Source organism: Eublepharis macularius, chromosome 10 (genome assembly GCF_028583425.1).
Source record: "Eublepharis macularius isolate TG4126 chromosome 10, MPM_Emac_v1.0, whole genome shotgun sequence".
Classification (NCBI taxonomy): Eukaryota; Metazoa; Chordata; class Lepidosauria; order Squamata; family Eublepharidae; genus Eublepharis; species Eublepharis macularius.
In genome coordinates, this window is record NC_072799.1 from 67431126 (window position 1) to 67457627 (window position 26502).

Consider the following 26502-nt stretch of genomic DNA (forward strand, 5'->3'; position numbering starts at 1 on the left):
CTAGTTCACTTATTACAGTAAACAATTCAAACCTGTCACAACTTGGGTTCAAAGAAATGCTAAAAAACTAGCACACCAATCATTAGAGTTACTGTTAATCAAATAAAAGTTTTTTAAAAAGTCCCACTGTATGTCATTCTTTGTATCTAAGATTCACACAGAAGCTATTACAGAGAAATACTATTAGTGGGAAGCAATTAAAAAGCATGCCCACCTTGCTATCTCTATCTGGTTTACTAACAGTAGTAAATCCACCAGCTGCTAATGTATTCTCTGGACCTCCAGGATGAACCGTCATGATTTTTCCACTAGCATCTCCATCTAGAGATGTAGAAGCGACAGGAGAGTTTAACGTAGCTGCTGCACAAGCCAGTGGGACATTTGTCCGGTTGATATTCACAGCTGTGATATAAGCAGCAGCTGCATTTGAAAGCTGAGGTTGGAGCTGTTGGGAGGCAACGGAATGGTGTGGAATAATTACAGCAGCAGGAATAAGACATGCTGAACTTTGAGCCTGAATTGGCGTCACTGTGGCTGTAGGTCTTTCTTGGTTGTGTACTGCAACTGCAACGAGAGGAAAAGCAATTTCATAAGAGTGAAAAAAATCCTAACCATTCTGTTATAAATAAGCCATTAAAAAGGTTCCCTCCCACCATTACCTTCTCAGTTGCAAAATTAAAAATAGTTCATGTGGGTATTTCACTGTGTCAAGCAACCCACATTTGAAACCAATTAAGATTTACCGTACTAGAAATATTTGACCAGGATTTGATACTATACTTAATTCTGTTCTTAGAGAAATACAGAATGATCATTCTATGTTGAGCTGATATCAGAACTGGTATTTTGACAAAAAGGATGGTATCAAAAATATCTTTGGTCCTCTTTAACGTATTTGCCAAAGCACAATTGAGGCTTTCCTAGGAAAGTTCAAGAAAGGCAAATGTTGAACATTGTCAACAAAACACCACGACTCTGCATGAAGATTTCTATTTTCGTTCAAATTAATGGTTAGCTGATGCTTAAACATGCCAACCTATGGAATAGTTTCTCGTTGTGCAGCAGTTCATAGAAAACATGACCTGCTGCCTAATTTGTCAATCTAGGCTCCTTGAAGGAAACAGGATAAATCACTACCCAGGGATGAATTCTGAGATCATACTTTAAAACCATCTTTTTTGCCTCGTCTCGCCCAATAACCCTCCTGACCCATATAGCTTTTGTCAATCCACACTCCATGATTCGCAGCTCAGTCTTTTGGGTGGTCAAAGGAGACCACCCCCTCCCTTTTTTCATCAGTGGAAACACTGGCTGGACCCAACCCACTGGCTCTCCTATTACAAAATCCAGTGAATTTCTAAGATTTCTATCCTAAATATATCACCACAGTGAGTTGTACCTGTTCGAACCGCATTGCGAGCCTGGTTGACAGTCATTTGGCTGGTCATGTGCATAAGAACCTTGGTTTGTGGACTAGCTTGTATGTGAGCTGCAGAGACCACTGCTGTTGGTACCACACTGGAGTTCATTGTAACTCCATTTCCCTGAAGTTTCTGCAATGTTCCAGCAGTAGAAGAGCTGACCATGGTCACCACCCGCCCTGTCTGACCAGCAGTAGATACAGGGACTTTTGCTTGGGAGGCACTTGTCACTGCTCTGTCAAATACAAGAAAAACTTTTTAGGTACACCCTACTAAGTGACTCAAGCCCTCTTCCCCTAACAGACCACCACCGCTTAGAAATAAACTGGATATTCAAAAAAGGTTGGTCACTTTACTGTTCATAAAGGATTCTTGCTTCAGCAGAAAGCCATACCTTGTGACTGGTGCCACATAATTGCCAGGGAACACCCCAATTTTGCTTGTATGCATGGAGGTGCCTTTGAACCAGCCATCCTGACAACGCTCAAATACCAAGAACATCTCGCCTTTTCTCAGTTCCAGTTCATCATCTTTTCTAGGAGTGTATGGATATATAGCAATGTACCTGGAAAAGGCAACAGTTCATAAGGCTCTACTCATAAAAAGGCTAGAAAAAAACATCTGTCATAATGTTGAATTAATGTAATAGCCTAACACAAAGAACAAGTGAACATTTGGATAATTAACATGTTTTTACCCCACCTTTCCAAACAATGATAGATATTAAGAGCAGTTTATGAAAGATTCATAAAATCTGAGACAATGTTACAATTAGTATTAATAAAGATAAAAATCATACAAAAAACCAGGAATCAATATGTTTTTAGAAAGAAATGTAAATTTAAAACATGTTTAAATATAACAGTAGAAACAGTACAATATTTGCTACTGTATCAAATGATATTATCAAAAACATGGGCTTTTGAATGCCTGAATATCAACTATGAACAAATCACAGGTGGGTTAATAGTGCTTTCATTTCTTTCACTGCCTACACTCCTCTTAGTACTTTTATTGCTTAAATCATAGGATCATTTGTATGACAGCTGCTGCTTGGAAATGGAACCATACAGACACAATTCAGTGTAGAAAGTAGCTCCCCAAGCAGATGCAGCAATTCCATCACAGCACAGCACTTATTTCTGAAGCTGCCTGATTAAAATGGCTACAAAAAGCCTTCCATGTTGAATAGCACCCACACAGTTCCATTTTCAGGAGGCAACCTCAGTGTATGTGATTGTATGACAGTGCCTAAATCCCTTCAGCAATTGCACCCAGCCCTGCCCATAACAGAACAGCCTTATGGTTACCATATACAGAAATCAACGCTAATTTTGGATCTCATTCACCTTCAGTCATCAATAGCCATCCTCTCTAGCCTGTTTAAGTGCCCATTTGCCCATTGTTTGACCCAAATTTGGTAGTGTCACTAAGCTCCCAAAGAATACCCTGCCTACTGGAAATGTTGGTTTGAAAAAAAACTGATTAGTAGTAGTTATGTTGCCTTGTGTCATGTTAAGAACCAGAATCCTACCCTAGCAGCTTAACAATTAGAATAAGCTTGGCAATAACCAACAATGTGGAGGCAGAGTAGAGGATTCAGAATTAATTTCTTATTTAAAATTGTCTATTCTATTGTTTCCATGGGGGGCGGTTGAGGGGGGGGGACCCTTTCTTTATTAGAATTCTCTCTCCTGTTGTTAAAGTAGAAGCTCAAATATGCTTCACAAGCCTAGACACGCTGCATGTTACTGATTCAAGAGAAATGGATAAGAAGACATTGCACCCAGAAAGTACAGTGGTCATCCATCTATCCTTGCCACTCATTCTTCTGAGCCACACACCCTCCCCTCAAGTCACCCTCTTCTCTGGGGGAGAGAGATCAATCAATCTAGACAGGGTGATTTACAACAACATCTACAGGCGTGACTTACAGTGAAATCCTAAGCAGAGTTGCTCCAGTCTAAGCCCATTGAAATCAATGGGCTTAGACGGAATAACTCTCCTTAGGATTTTACTCTTAGTGTAGTAGTTTTTCCTTCAGGTGAGACTCTGAAAAAGGGGAGGCTCCCACAGATGGGTATGCAGGAAATGGCCTTTCAGAACCTTCTGCTTAAAAGGATAGCACATAATGACAACACTTAGATTACATAAAATGGCTTGATTTGTATAAGTATTTTGATTATGACACCATGCATATATGATGCATCTATGATATTTAATTCAGGGGCGGGGGGACTCCCTTTTGGAACTCAGATTTGTGGCATCTCCTTCTCTTCCATTTTTTCAATAAGTAGTGCTTAAGTGTTTGTTTTCCAATACATGTTGTTAAGAACATATGTTGTATACAAAATATTTACATGCAATAGCTTGTCCAATTCACATGTGTGAAGATACTATACCAGGTAACAGCTTTCTGCTTTTACTTCAGGCATTTGCTGCTAATTAAACTATACAAGCATAATAGCAAATGCAACCTGAAACTCTAGTGTGTAGCCCTCTGATGATTTTATTAAAAATAATAATAAAATAGTTACAGCTTTGTCAGTTATCCTGTTCTCTGCTAGGGAGAGAAAACACGTTCACTGTTCACACAATATATCATATTATACATGAACAAAAAACAGGGTTAACATACCTGTAACTTATGTTCATCGAGTTCTTCTGTGCTGACACACATGGGGACTGCGCAGGCGCAGGCCAGCCGCCGGAGAATTTTCTAGAGCTTCCATGGCTCCGAAGGGGCCGTTTGTCACGCGCCTCAGCGACCGTTTTCCCGCCCAAACGGTCACGTGATCCTCCAGCGACCAACGGCCCCTTCCCTCAGTTCTCCCTTGCCGCCGCTTGACCAACACACTTCAGCCATAACACCTTAAAAACACCAATTTCCGTTACAGCCATCACATTATTGTGCATTGGAGTTCACAGCGGGGTAGGAGGGAGGGTTGTGTGTCAGCACAGAAGAACTCGATGAACATAAGTTACAGGTATGTTAACCCTGTTTTCATCTTCGTTCTTCTGTGCCTCCACACATGGGAGTGTACCAAGCTTCACACAACAAGGAAGGCGGGGGTGAAGTCCAACACAATTTTATTGAACAAACAAGAACAACAATAAATAGATATGCATATATACATCTATGTAAAAAAAAACTGTGTAAGGACACATAAATACTCAATATTTACATATATACACACCCCCAGGTACATATATACACACTTTCACTCAAGGGTACCCAGCAGGTACGCCAAGAAAGTCATTCCAAAACTCCCTTAGGAAAAAAGGGAGTGTAAGACAGCCTTGGCCACAGATACATCCTGCTCCGCATTGACATCAACGGCGTAATGCCTGACAAAGGTGTCTGCAGAGGACCATGTGGCTGCTTTACAAATGTCAACCAGGGGCACCCCCCTGAGGAGTGCCGAAGAGGATGCTTGGGACCGCGTGGAGTGGGCTCTGACATGGAGCGGGCAAGCCACCCCTGCCAGGGAATAGGCCTTGATAATGGCCGCCACAATCCACCTAGACAGGGTCTGTGAGGAAGCCCTGCTACCCTTGTCCTTGGCCCCAAAACATACAAACAGGTGAGGACAGGAGCGGAATCCCTTCGTCCTATCCAGGTAATAGGCTAGGGCCCTCTTCAAGTCTAGGGAATGAAGGGCCTTTTCCCCCTTAGAGGAAGGTTGAGGAAAGAATGCAGGCAGTGAGATATCCTGCGAGAGGTGGAAGGCTGACACCACCTTGGGCAGGAACCCGAGGCAGGGACGCAGGACCACCTTGTTGGGATGAAACACAAGAAAGGGAGGGTCAGACCGCAGTGCAGACAGCTCACTGACCCTTCTGGCCGATGTGACGGCCACCAAGAATGCTACCTTGTAGGACAGCATATCCAAGGGGCATGTAGCCATAGGTTCAAATGGAGGCAACATGAGACGTGAGAGCACCAATGACAGCGACCACTGAGGCACTGGCGCCGACACAGGTGGGTAAAGATTGTACATGCCCTTAAGGAACTGGCGGGATTGTGGGTGAGAAAACACCGTAGCACCCTCAACTCGGGCGTGAGCAGCTGATATCGCTGCCAAGTGTACCTTGAGGGAGGACACCTTCAAGCCCAGGCCACGCAAGTGGCACAAATACTCGAATACAACCCCCAAGGGACTGCTGTCAGGCACCACCCCTCTGGCAAGTGCCCAGAGCTCAAACCTGCGCCACTTGGCCGCATAAGCGCGCCTAGTGGATGGCCGACGGGCATTCAGGAGGACCCTCTGTACCTCGTCAGTAAAGGCTACAGGGGAGGAACGATCCGCCAAGCCGTTAGGTGCAGCTTCCTGGGATCGTGGTGGACTAGGCTCCCGTTTAGGAGAAGGTCTTGCCGAGGGGGCAGACTCACATATGTCCGTTGGGACATCCGCAGGAGCTTCGGGAACCAAACCTGCCGTGGCCAGAAGGGGGCCACTAGGATGCAGTCCGTCCCGTCCTCCTCTATCTTGCACAGGACCCTGGGAATCAAGGGGAACGGAGGAAACATGTAGTGCAAGCCCTGCGTCCACGTAAACTGGAAGGCATCCCCAATAGAGAGGGGGTCGCTCCCTGCCCTGGAACAGAACGTGTGGGCCTTGGTGGTCGCCGCAGTGGCGAACACGTCTATCACTGGATGACCCCACATCTGGAAGATCGGCCCAATGCACTCTACGTTCAGTTCCCACTCGTGGTCCAGGAAAGGGACCCTGCTGAGGGCATCTGCCCGGGCATTGTCTGACCCAGCCACGTGTATAGCACGGAGCGACACGCCGTTCTTGATAGCCCACTGCCAAGTGAGCGTGGCTTCCCGGCACAGGGCCATGGATACTGTGCCCCCCTGCTGATTTACGTAGTACATTGCTGTTGTGTTGTCCGTCTGCACCAACACCCGGCGATCGTTCAGCAGTGCTGTAAGGGACACAAGTGCGAAACGAATGGCCCTTAGTTCAAGCACATTGATATGGAGGGTCTTTTCCCTGTCAGACCAGACATCTTGCACAGACACATCACCACAGTAAGCCCCCCATCCCAACAGAGAGGCATCAGTGGTAACCGTGATGTCATGGTGTTGATACCCAAAAGGGGTCCCTTTAAACAAGTTGTCATCAGACAGCCACCAGTCCAAGGAGGAGAGGATGACCCTCGGGATAGAGAATTTGAGGGACGGAGGGTGCAGTAGAGCATCGTACCTCCGCACAAACCAGTTCTGGAGCGTGCGCATACGCAGCCTAGCGAAAGGCACCACAGAGGTGGCCGCTGCCATATGCCCTAGTAAGCACTGGATAGTGCGCACAGACTGGAACCGGTTCCTTTTAAACATGGACACTAGGCCCCGTAGGGACCGAGCCCTCTCCAAGGGGAGCAGGGCCTTACCCTCCACAGAGTCTAAGAGTGCGCCAATGTAGGACACCTTGCAGCTGGGCACCAGTTTGGATTTCTCCAAGTTCACCAGGAGCCCCAGGCGTTGGCAAGTGCTAAGTACCAAGCCAATGTCCTGCACCAGCCTAGACTCCGATTCAGCCACGATGAGCCAGTCATCGAGGTACGGAAAGATGGTACAGCCTTCTTCCCGTAGGAAGGAAACCACAGGGGCCACACATTTAGTGAACACTCGTGGGGCAGTGGACAGGCCAAAGGGGAGCACCTTATACCGGAAAACCCTTTGCCGGTAAACAAAGCTCAGGTATTTCCTGTGCTCCTTCCGTATGCCCACGTGAAAGTATGCGTCCTTTAAGTCAAGAACCGCAAACCAATCTCCCTGTTTCAGCAAGGCGATCACAGCCGCCAACGTAACCATTTTGAATTTGGTCACCTTGAGGTAGGCATTAAGGCCCCTCAGATCTAAAATGGGACGTAAGCCCCCATCCTTCTTGGGGACCAGGAAGAACCTAGAGAAGAAACCCTTTACAGAATCCTCATAGGGCAATTCTTCTACAGCACCCTTGGCCAAGAGCGACACGATCTCCGCATCCAGCTCGGCCATAGTGTTATTGACAGCTGTCAGGGGTGAACTGCATCTAGGCAGCTCAACAAACTCCAGCCCGTATCCCAGTTCAACAATAGTTAAGACCCATGAGTCAGATGTTATTGACTCCCACTCAGAGAGGAGTGGACTCAGTCTGTCCGAAAAGTTCGGGGATACGGCTGGCGTGACCCGTCAGTACTGCCTTCCGGCGCCCTGCTGATCTTTCTGCTGGGCCGGTTGTTGTGCCGGACGAGGCTTGAAGGGCCGACGCCTCCTCTGCTGCTGTGCGGGAGGGTAAGGCCGCTGCTGGTAGGCAGGATACTGCTGGTAGCCCGGCCGCTGTGGCTGGTATCTGCCCTGGTAATGGTAAGGGCCAGACCGGGGAGCGTACCGTGACCTGGAGGAGGGCTTGTCCGCTGGAGCCAGACCCAAGGACCGCGCCGTCTGCCGGTCCTCCTTCTTTTTCTTCAGGGTCTCGTCGGTCGATTTGGAGAACAGCGAGTCCCCTTCAAAGGGCATGCTCTCCACCCTGGAACGCACCTCTTGGGACAGGGCCGTAGACCGCAACCAGGAGTGGCGCCTGAGGACCACCGCCGAAGCCATTCCCCGAGCAGCAGTGTCAGCAGCGTGGCTCCCAGCATTCATCTGCTGCTTAGACAGCCTGACAGCCTCTGTCTGCAACAGGGAGACGACAGCCTTCTGCTCAGGTGGGAGGTCTCGAGTGTAGGATGCCAACTTCTCCCAGAGGTACAGCTGGTACCCTGCCATGATGGTCTGGTAGTTGGCGATCCTCAGACCCAGTGAAGAGACAATGTACTGGCGCCTGCCCATGGCATCCAGCTTCTTGCCCTCCTTATCGGCAGGCACCGAGGAGTGACCCGATCGTCGGGGGTTGAACTCCTCTGTGACCAAGGAGGAAGGTGGAGGGTGCTTCACCAACGCCGGCCAGGTGCCCTGCTTGATCTTGTAAAGCTGCTCGATGCGCTTGGATGTTGGCGGTTGATCACAGGGCACCTGCCACACCTTCTCCACAATCTCCTCAATACCCTCGAGCATGGGGAAGCCAACGTACGCCGGATTGTCCCCGTAAATACGTTTGAGGAGCTTGTCCTTGGTCTGGGGGACTGCCGAAGAGATGTCCATCTCGAGAGCCTTGGCCATCCTAGCCATCTGGTCGGCGTAGATGCGGAGGTCCTCGAATGGCGAGTCCGCAGATGGTACTAGCTCCTCAGCTGGCGATGGTTCGGACCAGGACTCCGACTGGTAGCCGCCAAAGCTCTCCACATCCTCCTCATCGGAACCGAGCTGGGATTCCGGAACCGGGAGCGGAGGGGGAGCCCACGCCGACCTCGATGTCGAAGGCCTCGGTTCCGACACGGAGAAGCCCGCAGGTGCCCCCTCCCATTGGCAACGGTATGGCGAGGGGAGGCGGGAAGCCTGTTGATGCCGGGACGCAGCGGACCGGACTGATCGGACACTGTCCCCGGAACCATGCCGCTCACGACCGACCGGAGGTGGAGACGGACGGGCAGGCGACGGACGGCTCCGACGAGGGGACGGGCTCGGTTCCAGCCTCGGCGACCGAAGGGGAAGCGATGGTCGGCTCCGACGGCGCGGGCTCGGCTCCGGCCCCGACGAGAATTCTGCGGGCACCGTCTCGAAGGCCATCAGATCCGGCACCGGCACGGAGATGTCTTCTGGCTCCGGGGAGCCCAGATGAGGGGAAGGCGTGTGAGGAAGCACGATGACCTCCTCCTGAGGAGCGGGACGCGGCGACCGGTGATGCTTGGTCTTCTTCTTCTTCTTCGCTGGCTCCGAAGAAGACCTCGGAACCGATGCGCTCCTCGCCTTCGAAGGGGACCTCGGCTTCGACCTCTTCGCCTTGATCGGGATCGAACCGGTCGTCGGTTCCGACCGGGGACTCGGTACCAGGATCCTCGGTTCCGACGCTGGTCTCGGATCCGACCTGGTAGATGACGCGCTACGGGGCGGCCGCACCGGTCCCTGCGCTGGAGAGGCCGCTCTCGATGCCGAGGCACTCGGGGGAAGCGGTTTCGACCCCGACCTCGCGGAGGCCACTGAGCCAGCTCTTGATTGCCGTTCGGCAGAGGGGCTAGGGCCGGCCTTGGACGGACGTAACGGGGTTCCCTCCGACATGACCTTCTGCCACAGCGAGGAATTTAACCGGGCCTTGCGATCCTGCCGGGCCTTGCTGGTAAAACCCTGGCAGATCCTACAGGCCGAGACATTGTGGGTCTCTCCCAAGCAAAAAAGGCACAAATCATGGCCATCGGATTTGGCCATTTTAGTGTGGCATTTTAGGCAATGCTTGAAGAGAGCCGTAGAGGCCATCTTCAGGGGCACGCGAAAGAAGGGTCAAGAACAGTCCGAGTCAAATTACCGAGTCCACGTCAAAGTCCAAAGCGAAATCCAAAGAATAGTCGAGGTCACGAAGTCCGAAGTCAAAAGCCAAGCAATCAGTTAGAGTAAAGCACGAAGCACAAAAGCACAGAGCAACGAAGCTCACGTTCTCTCCAAGCGGCGGCAAGAAGAGAACTGAGGGAAGGGGCCGTTGGTCGCTGGAGGATCACGTGACCGTTTGGGCGGGAAAACGGTCGCTGAGGCGCGCGACAAACGGCCCCTTCGGAGCCATGGAAGCTCTAGAAAATTCTCCGGCGGCTGGCCTGCGCCTGTGCAGTCCCCATGTGTGGAGGCACAGAAGAACGAAGATGAACATATGTTTCTGTTGGCCCATTATATGCCCAAACTGCTATATACTGTTAGCAAAATTAGGTAAACTGCAAAGTGAGGTTATGTTTGGTTGCTTCCCCCCCCCCCCCGCCCCCCGGTTACAGAAAGCCAGTTTGGTGTAGTGGTTAAGAGCACGGGACTCTAATCTGGAAAGCCGGGTTTGATTCCCTGCTCCTCCACTTGAAACCAGCTGGGTGACCTTGGGCTAGTCACAGCTCCCTGAAGCTCTCTCAGCCCCACCCACCTCTCAGGATGTTTGTTGTGGGGATAATAATAGCATACTCTGTAAACTGCTCTGAGTGGGCATTAAGTTGTCCTGAAGGGCGGTATATAAATCAAATGTTGTTGTTGTTGTTATTATTATGTTCCAGGTATTTTTCAGCTGAGATGGCAAGGTAAGATTTCCTCTCCTTGTCTCCAAAACGCTTCAACTTTTCTTCTCTCACCAATTCCAGTCCTCCGCCCCATTTCAAGTTCATCATTCATAAGATTATGGGTTACTTACACACTTGGTCGTGCTTGTGGGCGCAAATGTGCTGTTTGTTCAGTGGATCCTGATGTAGATTTCTGTGCTGCTCCTGAGGGTAACCCAGTAGAAGAGGGAGCAATTATTGTAGCAGGCAAGAGAGGTGGTGGTGGAAGAGGGGGGTTCAAATTCTATAAAACATAACATATATATATATATAAAACAAACATACATTTAGCACTTTGATCACTATACTCAGCTACAAATTGTTTCCATAAACATAGACACACTCATACACATATTACATAATTTCAAACGAATCAGGATCATTGGCAGTAACAAACAACTCTGCCATCTCCAGTTTCAATATAACTGCACAACTGGTTCTGTTTCTCTTCTCAAAACAAGTTTTTAAGTGACAAAAGCAGAAAGAGTGAATATAAAACCATTTCAGTTCAGACTCCTGATAGAAACCCAACAGACTTCAAAATGGTAGTTTAAACATCCAGTAGTTCAAACAGACTGCCATCCACTGTAGCATTTAAAACCAGATGAAACACAATATGAAGTAATTTCACTACAGTCAATCCTAACCATTCCTTCAGGGACAAAATTCCCTTTAATATGTGGGCTACAATAGTAGAGCCCAGTTACGGTGCTATTGTTACTACTTCCTCTTATTTTTGTGTTTTAACTACTAACCTCTGAAATTCAGAATTATTAAGATTAGTAATCTTTTACAATATGAGCAGTGAAAACCAGAGTTCTTCCAGCAGGCAAGTTCTTATGTGGCACTGCTCTGCCTTACGAAATTCTATTTTTTTTAAAAAAGTCAATGGTTAACTTTTTAATCTAAAAATTATTCATCATCTGGTTGATTGTTGATATTCCTGGAGAAAACTCAAACTAGTAAAAGGATCTGACCTTATCACATCAATTCTTAACTACAACAGGTAAGAACTGAAATAAAAAGATGTTTTCATGTCCCTAACTCCAGTATTGTGTAACTATCCATTAAAAAACAAAATTGAGATAGTAACTAAAAGCAGAAAATTGTCTAGTGTAAAACTATGCTGACACAGTGTTCCATCAGGTTGCCAGCTCCTTTTTGGTTGGCATAGCTGGAAAAAAAAACCCTGGTCTTGCATTGGAGTAAATACTGTATTCCTGGTTTCAGGTTTTCAAACTCAATCTGCCTCATACTGTCCAAATGCTGGTGGTCTGGATAAATTGGTTTTTTTAGAATCCTCCTTAGTGGACTAAGGACTCAGTTTGCACTGCAGACCACGCATTCAAACAGCACAACCAAGTGAAGCTCAGCAGAAGGATTCTCTGATACCAATGCATAGAGAGAAGAGAACGCATAAGCCAGGAACAAAACATGTTTGTAACAGTCCTGAACAAGACAGATTTGTTGTGATATCTGAATGCAAGCATATATTCTTACATATCAGCTACAGGAAAAAGGAAATAGGGAGGTGAGCATATTCCTCTCACACACTCTCGTCATCACTACAAAACTGCAGGTTTATCCCAAATTACAAGGCACATATGCTCCAATTGTTCTTCATGAGAATGTCTGCTACCAGATAATTCAAGACATTTGCAACTGCTTTATAAATAATGTCCATCCACAAGAAACAAGTTGTTAGTTCTGGAAATATGCAATATGCGGCCACACCTTCTACAAAGCGCAGCAATATAAGAGCTATGGCCAGGCTCAAAAGAACTGTGAAGCAAAGTCTGGGAATTGAGGAAAAATTTCAAATGCAATTGGTGACAAGCGAGTCAGTGGTTCAAACATACAACAAAAGCAAAGCCACAGTCACCTCCACTCTTCTGGACAGCACCTGAACAAAGAGTATAGTTGCTTCCTCATTGTACCGGAAAATGATGTCATTTTTCGGCATGACATGGAATCTGTGGGTCTCACTGAGGGACAATTTACTAAAACTCACTCCCAATCACTAAGTTTGGGAGCAATTTTTAGTGAATTGCCCCCTTGCATGTTTTGTAGCTTCCACACTGTGCCAGAAAACTACATCATTTTCAGGTGTAACAGGAGGGCATGGAAGTGTGTGCAAAAAAACCCCACGGCCCTGTCTGGCCCATAGCGGATCTGATACCCCTAATATATGGTGATCAGGATAAGGCATGTACAAGATTACAAACAGGGGAAACAGGAAAGAATATAATCCTCAGAGGACAGCTCACATCAAATGCATCACTGAGTGTAATGATAAAAGAGTGCACTTTTGTGTACTCTTAAATAAAATTTCAGCTTTATGCAGAGAACAGGTCAAGGACAGTAACACAAAATTACACCTTCTAATTAAAAATGGAAAGCCTGACGTATCTCAGATGCTCCAGTTTATTATTGTACAGATGAATAAGGATCTCAAAAGCAAACCTAAATCAAGTGAAAATAATATGTAATTCCTGTGGCCACATCAGATTTATGTGTGTAATAAGAAGTTTGCCTGTTCATAAGTTCATGAGGAAAAGAACAGAATACTTTTACCCTTGAATATAGCATCTCTAATGGATTTTGTATGCAATATATGCAGTATCAATAACAAGTAACTTTAAGGCTATATCCCACTGTTTAGAGGAGCTCATTAAAATACGTATGTTTGTTATCTTTGATTGAGAATATACTGAACCCCAAAGGGACTTGTACGAGTGGGGGGGCCTCGTCATCAACTTTGCAGAAAATGCTACTCTCCAGGATGAAAGTCAGTCAGTATGTCTACAACCATCAATCTCTACAGCTAGATAATTTTCAGTTGGGAAAGGCTTGTTTTACCTTATTCATCTATTATTGAGACACCTATTTAGAACATGGTCACTTGGCAATCACCACAAGGCTTACATGTCTAGCATCTTGATGGCAGCAAATTGAATAATACTGAGGATCTAGAAGGGAACTCTCACATCACACAATATAGACAACTGGATCTAAGAATGGCTGATTTTGGGGAAGGATTTTATTTTTACTCCTGATTAGGGGTGTGCGCGTTGGGTTCCCAGTTTGGAAAAAAACCTGAATCGGGCCCAATTCGTAAAGATTCAGTATTTCCAAATTGGGGCCAGTATGATGGCCCCTATTTGGAAATACCAAATCAAAGCTTCCTGAAGCAATTTGGGTCGCTTCAGGGCCTTTTTAAAGGGCTCCCTCCCACCACCACCCCACTTACCTGGGACATCAGCTGAACTTGATAATGTCCATATGATTTGTCTATAGAATCAAAGATAACTTTGTAAAGCTTTGTATCCAACTTTCCTTTTATTTAATAAATTTATATTTTTTAAAAAAGAATTCCTACAATCAGAAAAATCTTCTGTTTTCAGAGCTCAAAAATGTATTAATCACAAAACCAGTTTCACCTATGAATTTGATACAGCCTGCAGGGATTGCAGAAAAGCAAATGGCAAGTGACATAAAGGAGTCCAGTTTCTGTCAGATGATACTTACACCAAGAGCAGCTGGGTAGGTGACCTCTGGTGGAAAGGTAAATGAAGACCCTGTTGTTACTGGACTGCTGGGTGGTGGGGTCACAATTAGCCCTGTCGTGCTGATATGAACCTATTTTTAAAAGGTACATCAAAACAGAAGAGCAAAATGCAACAATTACTACCGTGACTTACTTACAATTGTAACTTAATGTGTTTATTGTGACTTTATATAAGTGCGCAGTGTTGAATGCATTTGGAGAAGGACAGGTAGACTGTCTTAATATAAATAAATAATCTTGATTAACTATTTTTATTTATAGAGAAAATTGTATTGAATTGGTGTATTTTTAAGGGTTCTATTTGTATTACAAATGACTTTCCAGAAGTATTAAAAAGAAGACTGGCTCGATAACAAACACCAAATTTTCCTAGTACTGTATATGTTTTATCAATACATTTCCTGCTAGGGATGCCAGACCCCCGGTGGGGGCAGGGGATCCCCCACCCCCACCCCACTTACCTGGCCAACGGGGGGGCGCGCACCTTCCATGCGTGCCCCCCACGGAGCTGTGCGCTCCCGCGCACAGCAGCCACCAGGATCGGGCCGGTTTTGGCCCGGATCGGGGTCACTGTGGAGCACAGGAGCACTCCTGCGCTCTGCAGGGGCCCAAAACGAACCCAATCTGCATCAAAACGGGCCCAATCCATGCCAAAATGGTGCGGATCACCATTGTGCTCCGCAGGGGCCTAAAACGGGTCCAATCCATGTTAAAACGGGCCCAATCCATGTCAAAATGGGTGTGGATTGGGCCCGTTTTGGCACGGATTGGGCCCGTTTTGGGCCACTGAAGAGTGCGGAGCAATCCGCAGCAGCCCCCAATGGCACAATCCAGGGCAAGGGATCCCCTGCCCCTACTCCTGCCCCCACTTACCTGGCCGGGGGGCGCGCGCACCTTCCATGCGTGCCCCCCTGTGGTGCTGCGTGCTCCCGCGCACAGCAGCCACCAGGATCAGGCCTGTTTTGACCCAGATCAGGGCCACTGCGGAGCGCAGGAGCGCTCCTGCATTCTGCAGGGGCCCAAAACGGGCCCGTTTTGGGTCGCTGCAGAGCATGGAGCGATCCGCAGCAGCCCCCAACGGCGCGATCCAGGGGCTGCGTGATGATGTCACTTCCCAGGAGTGACGTCATCACGCTTGCAGGAGTGTGCACGCTTTGTGCGCACGCACTCTCCCTCTCAGGTAAGAGCCAGGCCCCAATCTCCCGCTGGGAGATTTAGGGGGCCTGGCAAACGTATTTCCCGCCTAACTGTTGTGTTTGATGCAACTGTATAGAGATGGCTGCTGCAGAATGTAATAAAAAGGCCAATTCAGGCATTTTAACCTGATTTCAAAAGTGCACTTCTTCCTCCCCTTTTATTATAATTCACATTTCCTAGTTTGCTTTAACCATAGCTTGTCTTGTTGTTCACATCAGAGAAACAACATGCTAACCAGGAATGGTCTCCTAAACAGGATTCAAAACTGTAGATTTGCAAACCACAGTTTGGAAACCATTTATGAGCTCTGGATATCATGATAAGCTATGATTACACTATGCCATGTATAGATCAGGGATAGGAAGGGGAAGATGTGAGGAACTCTAAATCAGCAAATCATGATTTGGTTACAGGTCTCTCTGATGTTTGAACTGAATCACAGACGTTAAAAATAGAAAACAAATGTTTAAAATATTGACACTGTAAACTAAAGCTGATGATTTACTTTTTATACCCTGCATCTTATTCAAGAAGTCAAATCTGTCTCTCTTAATTTGTACAAAATATAAAGCAGTACTTGTCGTGCATGTTCTACAAACAACAGACCAGCTATTCTAAGAGCAAGAACATCTTTCTTCAAGTTACATTACTTCAGTCTGCATGAAAATTGTCCCTTTATGTTGAATTAATGACTGCTTGCACACACTCCAAAAGAACTGGCAGCAATTACTTTCCATTTGTTTTGACAATCTTTTAAATTCTTCATTAAACGCTATGATATACTTTGTATTCAGCTTTCACAATTACCTGAGAAGGTGCACTGCAAGAAAGGCCTGTAAGTTCACTTATGCGAGCTGCAGCAGTGGGATTACTGGAGCTGATGAGGACAGGAGGACTGATTTCCATAGAGTGACGATTCTGAGAAGACTGAGAGGCCTTGTTGGACATGGTAAGGGAGGTAAAGGAGTGGCGTTTTTTGGTGTTCTTCTTGGTATCCATGTGCTTTTGAATGGAATTACACTGGGATGCACCAGAAGTGCCTTCTCCAGAGTCTACTGCAGAACTTGAAGGCTTGTCCAGTTCTATCAGCTGCTTTGCTGTTGTATTAAACTGTAAAACAATAACACATTTTTATAAATATGGTATAAGAATTCTGATTAGGAATCCTGAAGGAAAAACAAAAACATGGAAAATGTTTGAAATACTGGATAATACATTCCCTTCTTAAAGTGGCTACCAGCAATGGATTCCTTGTGGTTGAATAACTGGGCTGGTAAATAGACATGGGCACAAATGGGAAAAAAAACCCAAACAAGCTGTTCGTTGTTATCCATGAACAACGAACAACAAACAGTAACTAACATGACCCTGTTCACAAACATGTTCGTTGTTTGTGGCTCTTTAAAGATCCCTTTAAACTATCAGCTGGCAGGGGTTTCCCCCCAGCCGCCTGCCAGCTGATAGTTTAAAGGGCCCTTTCCTGCCACGTGCAAGGGGCAGGGCCCTTTAAACACCCCACAAACTGACCTTCTCAATGTCCAATACCCACCAAATTTGCAGGGGACATAGTCCTCACTGTCCTCCGAAGACCCCTGCAAGTTTCAGAGAGATTGCACCCCAGGAAAGGCATGATCCATGGGTCCCCCCCTTTGCTGTCATTTTCTCTTCACAGTAGCAAAAATGGGACTCTCTGCAGGAAGTACTTCGAAGGGTTAAAGCCAGAAGGAAAGCCAGAAGGAATTCAGAGTTCAGTTCCTGCCTCCGTTGCCAGGGGAATCGATTGAAAGGCACCAGACTGTCTGGCTTGACGAATGGCTGATGAAGGCAACAAACGAGGCTTGCAATAGAATGGGGCCTCATGAACGGCTTGTTCACGAACAGATAAACAGGCTGTTCATGGTTTTTTTCCGTTCGTAATGCTGTTCGTGCCCATGTCTACTGGTAAATAGGCCATAACTGGCAATAGTGGACCAGTAGCATCTCTATCTACCACTCATCAATACTACTAGGAATAGGGGAATATGAGAATTGAAGACTCAACTAAGGGGCAGGCAAGAGAATACTGCATTGTCATATGTTAATGATAAATTGTGTAGGTTAATGATAAATATGATGTTAAATTTAAAAAGTATGATTTAAAGGAGTGATGAAGCCTGCAAGAGCAGTGCCAAACTCAACAAAAAATGGATGTGAAAATCTAAGGCGACACCATTCTCAATCTAGAGCTGAAAAGAGGGGCCTATAACTCTAAGTGAATAAACAGTAATAATAAAAAGCCATACTTTCATTATAATAGTAATATATGATAATTTTGTGAGGAAAGAATCTGGGTTTGGTGGTATGGTCTGCATTATATAATGGAAACGTCTGCTTCCCCCTTCTAAGATTTGTGTCTGTTGATTTAGCCTTATGGGGTGGACCCTGGTCAGTTTGTTCTATCAGATAGTTAAAATATTGTAGACTGCATGAGCTCCCTTGTCAGTTGCTCTCATCATCCCTGTATCTCTTTGCCAATAAATGGATGTTGTTTTGAACACACCTATCTCCGCTGTGCGAACCTAAGAGCAGGAACCTGACTACTCTTTTCCTGAGTTGCAAGCATGGAATATCTCAGGTGGTGAGTTAAAACATGGAGGTGGGTACATGAACATTTCACAAAACTGCTGTTCTGCTGTTAAATGCACTCCGTTTGGGTAAATTTTCACATCCAAAATGAGTACTTGCTTTCACTGCAGAGGCAACTGGGCCAAAGTTCCCTCACCTTGATTAAGTTATGTACAGATGTTTAGAAGGAAAATAGCAATACACAGCCCACTGCAAGTAATACTATACAGATGGGTGACAACAGTATCCAAGGGTGCAGTCATCTCCATTCATTACTTTTATTGATATATATAGTCTCTTCCGCATGCTTAACTGTGTGTCATTAGAGTTGCCCTTGGTTGGAAAGCACAGTACTGGTAGACAATGACAGCACCAGCGTTGCAAGATAGGCAGTACTTTATTTACTTACTGTACTTATAACATGCCTTTCTCACAGAGGCATGCTATAGGTACAGTAGGCAGATTACACAGTATAAACAACGTAATCAGCCAGCATTAAGACATCCAATAAACAATGCCACAGGACTAGGAGCACAAATGTTTTTAAAAATGCAAAAAAAAAAAAAAGTTCAACTATGATAATATCAATCAATGCAGAAAACAGAATTACGAAAATAGAAGACTGTAATAAGAGCAGAATAAAACATATAATAATGATTGGAATAGACTACTGTTCCTTTTATAAAGTGGTGTCCTCCAGAACAAATCCTTTATAATACAGTTCCATTCACTTTATAAAAATACAGTGTGAAATATTCAGTCTTACACAGTATGTGAAACAACAGAAGTGTGGGAGCCTTCTTGTCCTCCCCAGACAGACCTTTTCACATCAGTTCAGTACCTTGATGGGGAAAGAAGTTCTGGAAGAAGGCTATATTGCTGTATGGTAGAGTTATTGGTTTGCATATCAAAGGTCCCAGTAATCTCCAATTAGAAAATTTCAGGTAACTGCACTGGGAAGGACAGCTATTCAAAACTTCAAGAATTGCTGCCAGTCAAGTAGATAACACACTAGACTAACTGTGCAATCCTATGCAGAGTTACTCCAGTCTAAGCCCTCTGAAGTCAATAGGCTTAGACTGGAGTAATTCTGCATAGGATTGAGCTGTAATAGTTTAACTCAATATAAAGGAACTTCAAATGTTATCTTACAAACTATTTAGAACAGGTTTATTCTGCATATCAAAAAACAAATTATATATCTGAGAAATAAGTACTAATCAAGGTTTAAACAGATAGCAGAATAACTTCTCTCCATTTCTATATAGTATATATTCACAAGCAGACTTCCCTTGGATTTTCTAGATTACAACTAGACCTTCAAAACAGTATCTATTCTATTTGAGCTGTTTTGAAATTGTGCAATATTAATTTTTTGTTAAGATCTACAAAATTATGCATGATGTAGAGAAGACTGATAGGGAGAACACTTTTCTCCAAGTCTCAAAAATAAATAGAACTCAGGGCCACCCAACGGAAAGGACTGGCAGATTCAAGACAGGCAAAACGAAATGTTACTTCACCCAATGGGTAGTTGACTTGGAGAACTTGCTGCCATGTGATGTGGTAATGGTTTACAATGGACTTCAAATGTGATTGGACAGATTTATGGAGGATAGGTCTGTCATTAGCTATTGCCGTGATAGTTGAACAGGACTTCCACATTCAAGTGAGGAATGCTTCAGATTGTCAGATGTTGACAAGCATTCAAAGACGTGAGTGCTGTTCTCTGTAGGATCTGCTTGTGTGATTATCTGTGGCACTTGACTGGCAACTGTTGGAAACAGGATGCTGGACTAGATTGACCACTGGTCTGATCCAGCAGGGCTTCTCTTATGTTCTTAATACATTCTACAGAGATACCAATGTGAAGAACCAGGATCACCACTGCTTCTTCAAAGCATACCACCGTACTTTCCACTACTAAGGAACAACTGCTGCTCCCTTTTCTATACATTCTGCAATTTTATGGTAGTACAAAATTAAATCATGGCTGTAAAGATCAGCACCGAGATAGAAAGATTAATTTGTTTAAAAAGCAAAGTTTTACTCCTAAGGGCTGTATATGTGGACAATGCCTGCTGAAGTCTCAGAAGCTAGAGAAATGGCTATGAAGGAACTCCAGAGGTCAGGGTTTCAGCATGCACATTAATCATTTCTGTAATATAAATGTTCAACAAAAATGAAATTATGCTCATTATCTTCCAAATATGGGGTGTGTAGGACATCATATATTAAGAAGGGATAAATGCTTTCAAGGAGGTCAGGATGGTTATATTACCATCTAATTGATGTTTTCAGAAATGAAAACCAAGTAGTTAATTATGAATGCAACATAATAACCCTCCTCAAAGTTTCTACTCTTTCTGCCCTGCTCCTTGTTCTGCTTGCCTCAGCTAGCAGGACACACGCCCAAATAAATTTGAAACGTAAAATCTCCTCGCTCCTCAGAAGCACTTCATATTAGGAAATGCTATTTTATTAGAAATATACACATTTTATCTTTGCTGAGATTATTAGCCCTTGTCCATAGAGTATACCAGGGATCCCTACCCTTTCTAGGCCTGTTGTTTCCCCAGGAAACAACACAGGACCCACTGAGCTGCAAGTGCAGATCATGGAAAGGGCAGTCTGGTTTCTCAATGTAAGTAAATTAGTATTTGAGATACTCTGGCTCTTGTAAGCAGATTTGTTTTTATTTGCTCCTCCTATTGGTGATTTCTTTTTGCAGAGATGTCACTTGATGTGGAGGTCTCTGTAGGGATAACTGGACTTGATGCTAAGCGACCAAGAGTGTCGCCATATTTTTAATTTTTTTATGAAAAGTATCCATTATTACACACTTTGCTCCCCAAATTTTCCTCCTTTATCTTGTTCACTTTTTATTCTGCTTTTGTTCACTTTCTGACTCTCTTACCTTTCACAGAATTTTTCCTGTCACTTTCTGCTAGTTGCTTTGCATTCTTGCTTTCTGACCTTTTTTCACTCCCTTTCATAATCCTGCCTGTCACCATTTGTTTCTGTCACCTTTGCATTCCTATTCACAGTAACCCCTGCCTTCTTCATCTTAGTAACCAATGCATAAACCTCTTAGTCTGAGTAGAGCTCCAGGACTAGTATTATGAATACACAGAGTTATACATTTAAACAACATTACCAGTGATGTTTTACAGATTTACAGTATCAAACAGTTTCTCCAGCCTTAACCCAATGAAATCAATGGTCTTAGATTGCATAGGATTTCACAATTACAGATTAAAATATGTCAAAAATAGTATTTCACATCTACGAGAAGCTTCTGGTTTTTGTTTTTAGTTCGGGGTGCGTGTGTGTGTGTGGGGGGGGGCAGAATTAGAGATGTGGAGGCTCAACCAGAAAAAGCCTGAAAAAAGTTCTTCCTGTGGCTGAGTTGGTAATGTCAGTATTGGGGGGGGGGGGGGACAGGACACACGGACACCCTCTCCAACGAAATATTTTTTGTTGAATGTGTACTGTTAAATGCTTTGCAAGACCTGGTTTAGTCTATCAAAATGAGTAGTATAAAGACAATCTACAATGTAAAACAATCTACAGTATATATTTTAATTTTTCCTATTATTTTTGTTTCCCCCTCCCCAAAAGAATTCCCCCTAAAAGCTTCAAAATGTCTGAAAATTTTACATCTCCAGTGGCTTGATGGAGAAGGAAAATAACATCAAAGAATAAACATGAACAAAATGCAGTTAACATACAGTTCAACCTTGTACAAGTCAGAACTAAGCCCTATGGAGTTTTAATGGGACTTACTTCTTTGTTTGTATAAGACTGTAGCCTTAGAGGTCAGGGTTTGGTTGACTGCCTGAGGGAATACATGGGACCCCTGCTCTCTGAGAACATTCTACTACCTTATTTTTCTATTTGTCAAGAAGACCCTGCCCTGCTCATTTCTGCCAGCTGTTCGAGACTCCTTGCTTGCATGTGTAGCACAGAGCCCCTCTATCTACAAAACAACCTCCTTGAGGAGAGGAAGTTATACTGTACTGTAAACATATATATAGAAAGTTACTTCAACCAATACACCTGTGTGATTGCTATGGAGAACAGGGGGGATCAACCTGCCAGGGACTGACATTGCACACATGTGCCCATTCAAATCCTTTCTGAAAGGAGCGAAACAGAGATAGAGGCTTTATAGGGACATGCAACTCATTGAACGTGTCTTCACAGCCCATCTGAAGTTGCAACTCATTGTTTAACACTAGCAGTGTATGCAATAGGCAGTTTGTTTTCCAAAAAATACTGAATATAGGAAAGAAACTAATCTTCATTGATAAAGACAAAGACATTTATACTGGAGAAGAATAGTTAACACCACTGAAGGGAATTCCCAGAAAGTTCCAGGAGGCTGCTAGTATACCTAATTATATGTTTATCAGACAAAAACACTGAGACCTGGTGAATCTTGTTAGTGCTAAACAAAAGGAACACAAAAGGGTGACAAGGAAATTGTATGAGGTTGATACAAGATCAGGCAAACTTAAGGCATCTGTAGATACTTGATGTAAATAAGGTGACGCTAAAAGCAGAATTTAAACTATACAACTGATCCCAGTACTCATTAGCCTTTACCTTGAAAAACTTTAGTCATACTGAATATTGTAGCTTTTTGCTAACCAAGTTCCAAATATTGGATGGAACTCTTAAGATTATTATTGGCAGTGCTCTTTTAGGAAGGTACAAGAAATAGAGATGGAATGGGTGGGGAGCAGAATTCATTTTACTATTCTTTTAACTTTTGTTGACATATCAAACAAAAACATTTAGAATTTTATACCAAAGGCTGAAGTTAGATGTATGCCTAAGAACAGGATTTGCAATCTGCAGCCTATGAGTTTAGAGCCAATGGTGGCTCAGTAAGGAACCAAATATGACTCTCAACGTAAAAAATTAATTTACTTTCTAAGGAAAGTAGAAGTGAACAGTTGCCAGTAACACAAGTGCAAACCATGCAGAGATTTATGCCATTGCATGAAACAACTGCATGAGTGCGTCTGTATATATTTATTACTTATTGTGAGATTTCATGTGTGCCACGAACTAATAAAAAACCTGCAACAACCAGTGTTTGGGCTGCAAAAACTTTATGAATTATTATTTTAAAAGATATACATAATAAAAGAGTATACATTATAGGTACGAGGCAAATGTGTCTACTGAAAGCATAACATTCTGTCAAATTACGAACTGTCACACACATTTTGCTGCCACACAACTCTTGATCATAATGAGTCTAATCTGAAAGTATTTCTCCATTGACAGTACGCTGTTTATTTCACTACTGTGTAAGTTTCTTTTACCTTCATCAGACAGTTGCGAATTTTGGGCCTTTTTTTTTTGCTTCTAGTTCCTAGCAAAGCTGTGGCATTGATATGTAAAGCTATTGCCTGAAAATTGTTAGGCATGTCAACTATCTTATATACTAATAAAGAAGTGGCCCTGATCTGTGGTTGTTTAAATCTGGAGACTGGAGCCATGAACAGACAAGGCTAGGCTTATCAGTTGCCCACTGGTGGCTGACAATCTCCTGAGGGTTTGTCTGGTTGCCTGCTAATTGCTGGCGATTGGCAGGAGGTGGCAACTCCCTTGGTGATCGTTTGCCACTGGCAGGAAACCTGAGAAAGCGTGCACTGGGCACACTCCCAGCGGGGCACAATGACATCACTTCCTGAAGTGATGTAACCGAGCCAACCATGGGTGTGCTCCTGTGCTTCGCTGGAGCCAACCTTAGTCCCAAATGGGCCAGAATTAGCCCCACGCAAAGTGAGAGAGCATGCCTGTGGCTGAAGTAATGACATCACTTCCTGGAAATCACATCATCATGCTTTGTGCATGCAAGAGAACACTAAAAGAGGTAACCCCCCGCCCCCGCCAGGAGGGTATTGGGACCTGGGAACTCTAGACAAGACAGATCTTCCTACACATCTGAAAAATGCCACAGGTTTTGCAGAAATATCTGAAAGCTAAAAAAAATACATTGGGGCTTTTTAAAAAACCCTAAATGATTAAAGGTGCTCCTGTAGTTTTAACCAGATGCCCTCATTGGCTGTTATTAGGCAATAGGGTTGCAATGTCCTTTTCCCTCCGGGTGGGAGGCTAGAGACCTAGCATGCACCTCACTGATGTCCTTACGCATGCACATGCTCTGGGGGCTATGCAATGACATCACTTTTGGGACAGGAAGTGACACCATGTGCCACCCCTGGGAGTGCTTCTACGCTCCGTAGGGGGCTGATTTTGGCCAAATTGGGCTCATTTGGGGCTGAAATCGGCCTGCAGGAGCATGATGCGCCACCTGGGAACATGCCCTGGGAGGTACATTTCCCCCGCCTTTTCCTCCACCAGCCAGAAAAGCAGGGGCGGGGGGTGAAGAATGGGAGCAGAGGATCCCCCACCCCCAGTGGTGGACTGGCAATCCTACTAGGCAACCAAGTAACAGATCAGTATTCCAGGCTTGGTTTCTGTTAGGAAAAGGCAGGGAGCAGGGTCCTTTCCAGGGCTGTTTTGGGCTTTAAGGGAAGACTCATTGGGATGAGGCCCAGAAACTACCAGCACATGACTTGACACCACATAATTTACATGACTGTCCCATGCCGGTCTGCTTGCTACTGCTCAACAGCACCCCCGCCAAGCCAATATAGAGTATTGGTTAAGGGGGAAAGGGGAAAACATGGGTACAGACAAAGGTGGGTGGGAAGGAGAAAAGGAAGTAGGAAAAGGGAGAGGCTATGGGGAGCAGTGAAGGGAAAGAGGACATGGTGCAAAAGGGGAACATGAGATGCTCCCCACAAGTCCTTATGGGTTCCCACTTGTACAATTTAATGGTAAGGTGTCTAGTTTATAGGGAATCTGTCTTTCCAATCTAACTGATATAATTTCTACTGCACTTCCAGTAATGTGTTGCCTGTTTACATCCTCACATGTTGAAAACATATCCCTTCACTACCTCACAAAAACAGCACTCACCACTTCCAGTTCCACAGACTTCTGACAGACTCAAAGGAATAAGGTGCCACTGATAGATAGATCATGTTAGTCAAATTTTCCATATAAGAGAGATCAATTGTAAAAGTGGTTACATCCACTTTTTATAATCTAAATCACAACCAATATCTTTTTGCCACCTTATAAGAAAACTATTATGAGATTTAAGAAAGAAGAAAAATGGTATACAGATTAGAAAAATGGTATACAGATTAGAAAAAAAGGGTTCTCCACATATGGTTAACATTTTCTCAAATTGTGACATAGGTCAAAACCTTTCAAAACCTTTCCATACTGTATAATATAGATAACATTTCTCTTACTGACATTCAAAAACAAAAATAATCAAGTTACTACGATCTTTAATGTTGTTATATGATATTACCTAGTTGTAATACATCTATTTGTTAGTTGCAGTTAATTTTCAGTTTCTTAAGCGGGAAAAAATTAAACAAATGCTCATTTATTATGCCTCTAACTACAGAGGCTAAAGGGGAGATCTCAGGAACTTAGTGCCATGGCATTTAGCATCATATTGTCAGTATTATAATAATGGCTTCTATTTGGTTTCTTTATTCAAGGCCATAGTTTCAATGTGACCTTAAATATCATTTTGTTCAATACATGCTGGCATATTTTCCCCATTATCTGTTATCCGTTCTTTCATCCAGCTCAACCCGGCTGTTTATAAGATTGGGTAATCCGAAACGATCATTTAACTTTTTATCATACATTTTGCTCCAACAAATCCTAGGTCTGTTTTTTTAATCCCATATAAAGGCATTTAACAATTGTTGCCAATTATTTAACATTTTATTAGAAATCTCCACTGATAGATTGCAAAGGAGGTGGTTTATCTTAGGGAGAACCAGGGCTCATTTCAAGGGGGAAGGCGCAGGAACGCAGTTCCGGTAGTTCCCCCAAAAGGTCACATGACAGGTGCCCCGCCCACCTGACTCAGCCATTTTGGGCCCATTTCGGCCTGGATTGGGCCGAAATGGCCCAGATCGGGCATCTGATGGGTGGTGGATCACTCTCCCGCTCAACAGCGGCCCGATCCTGACCATTTTCAGCCCCTTTCTGCCATTTTGGGCCTAATTTCGGTCCTGAATGGCCAGGATTGGGTCCAAAACAGCCAGGATAGGTGATGTCAGGGGGTGTGCAATATGCAAATCAGTTATGCTAATGACACATTTCCGGTGATGGCAAGGGGCACGGCATATACGAGTTATGCTAATGAGTTCCTCCGGCTCTTTTTCTACGAACTGACCCCTGGGGAAAACCATCTTACACATTCAAGAAAAGATCAATTTAAGATTCCCCATAAGGTCAATTTTGCCTTTAGCTATTAATGGATCGTAATTAATTTTTCACAGATCTTTGTTATTCCTTGTTAACCAGATACCTAAATATTTAACCTGATTCACTTTTTTCAGACAAAACATCTAGTTATTTTTTATGTTCGGTATATCTGTATTTAATCAAAAACCCTCAATTTTATCTGTATATCCTCCTGAGACTTTACTATGTTGCATAATA

The 26502-nt window shown here is 44.3% G+C and overlaps 1 protein-coding gene across 1 annotated transcript in view; it reads right to left on the bottom strand.

The window, feature by feature from the left end:
* Nucleotides 1-26502, bottom strand: part of SH3RF1 (SH3 domain containing ring finger 1) — a 79877-nt gene that overhangs the window by 17668 nt on the left and 35707 nt on the right. Inside the window, exons 6-11 of the mRNA XM_054990310.1 lie at nt 16147-16449; nt 14103-14213; nt 10667-10818; nt 1816-1986; nt 1400-1656; nt 215-564 (exon numbers count right to left, since the gene is read on the bottom strand). Coding sequence (XP_054846285.1) covers nt 215-564; nt 1400-1656; nt 1816-1986; nt 10667-10818; nt 14103-14213; nt 16147-16449 — 1344 coding nt within the window. The remainder of the gene's footprint in view (nt 1-214; nt 565-1399; nt 1657-1815; nt 1987-10666; nt 10819-14102; nt 14214-16146; nt 16450-26502) is intronic.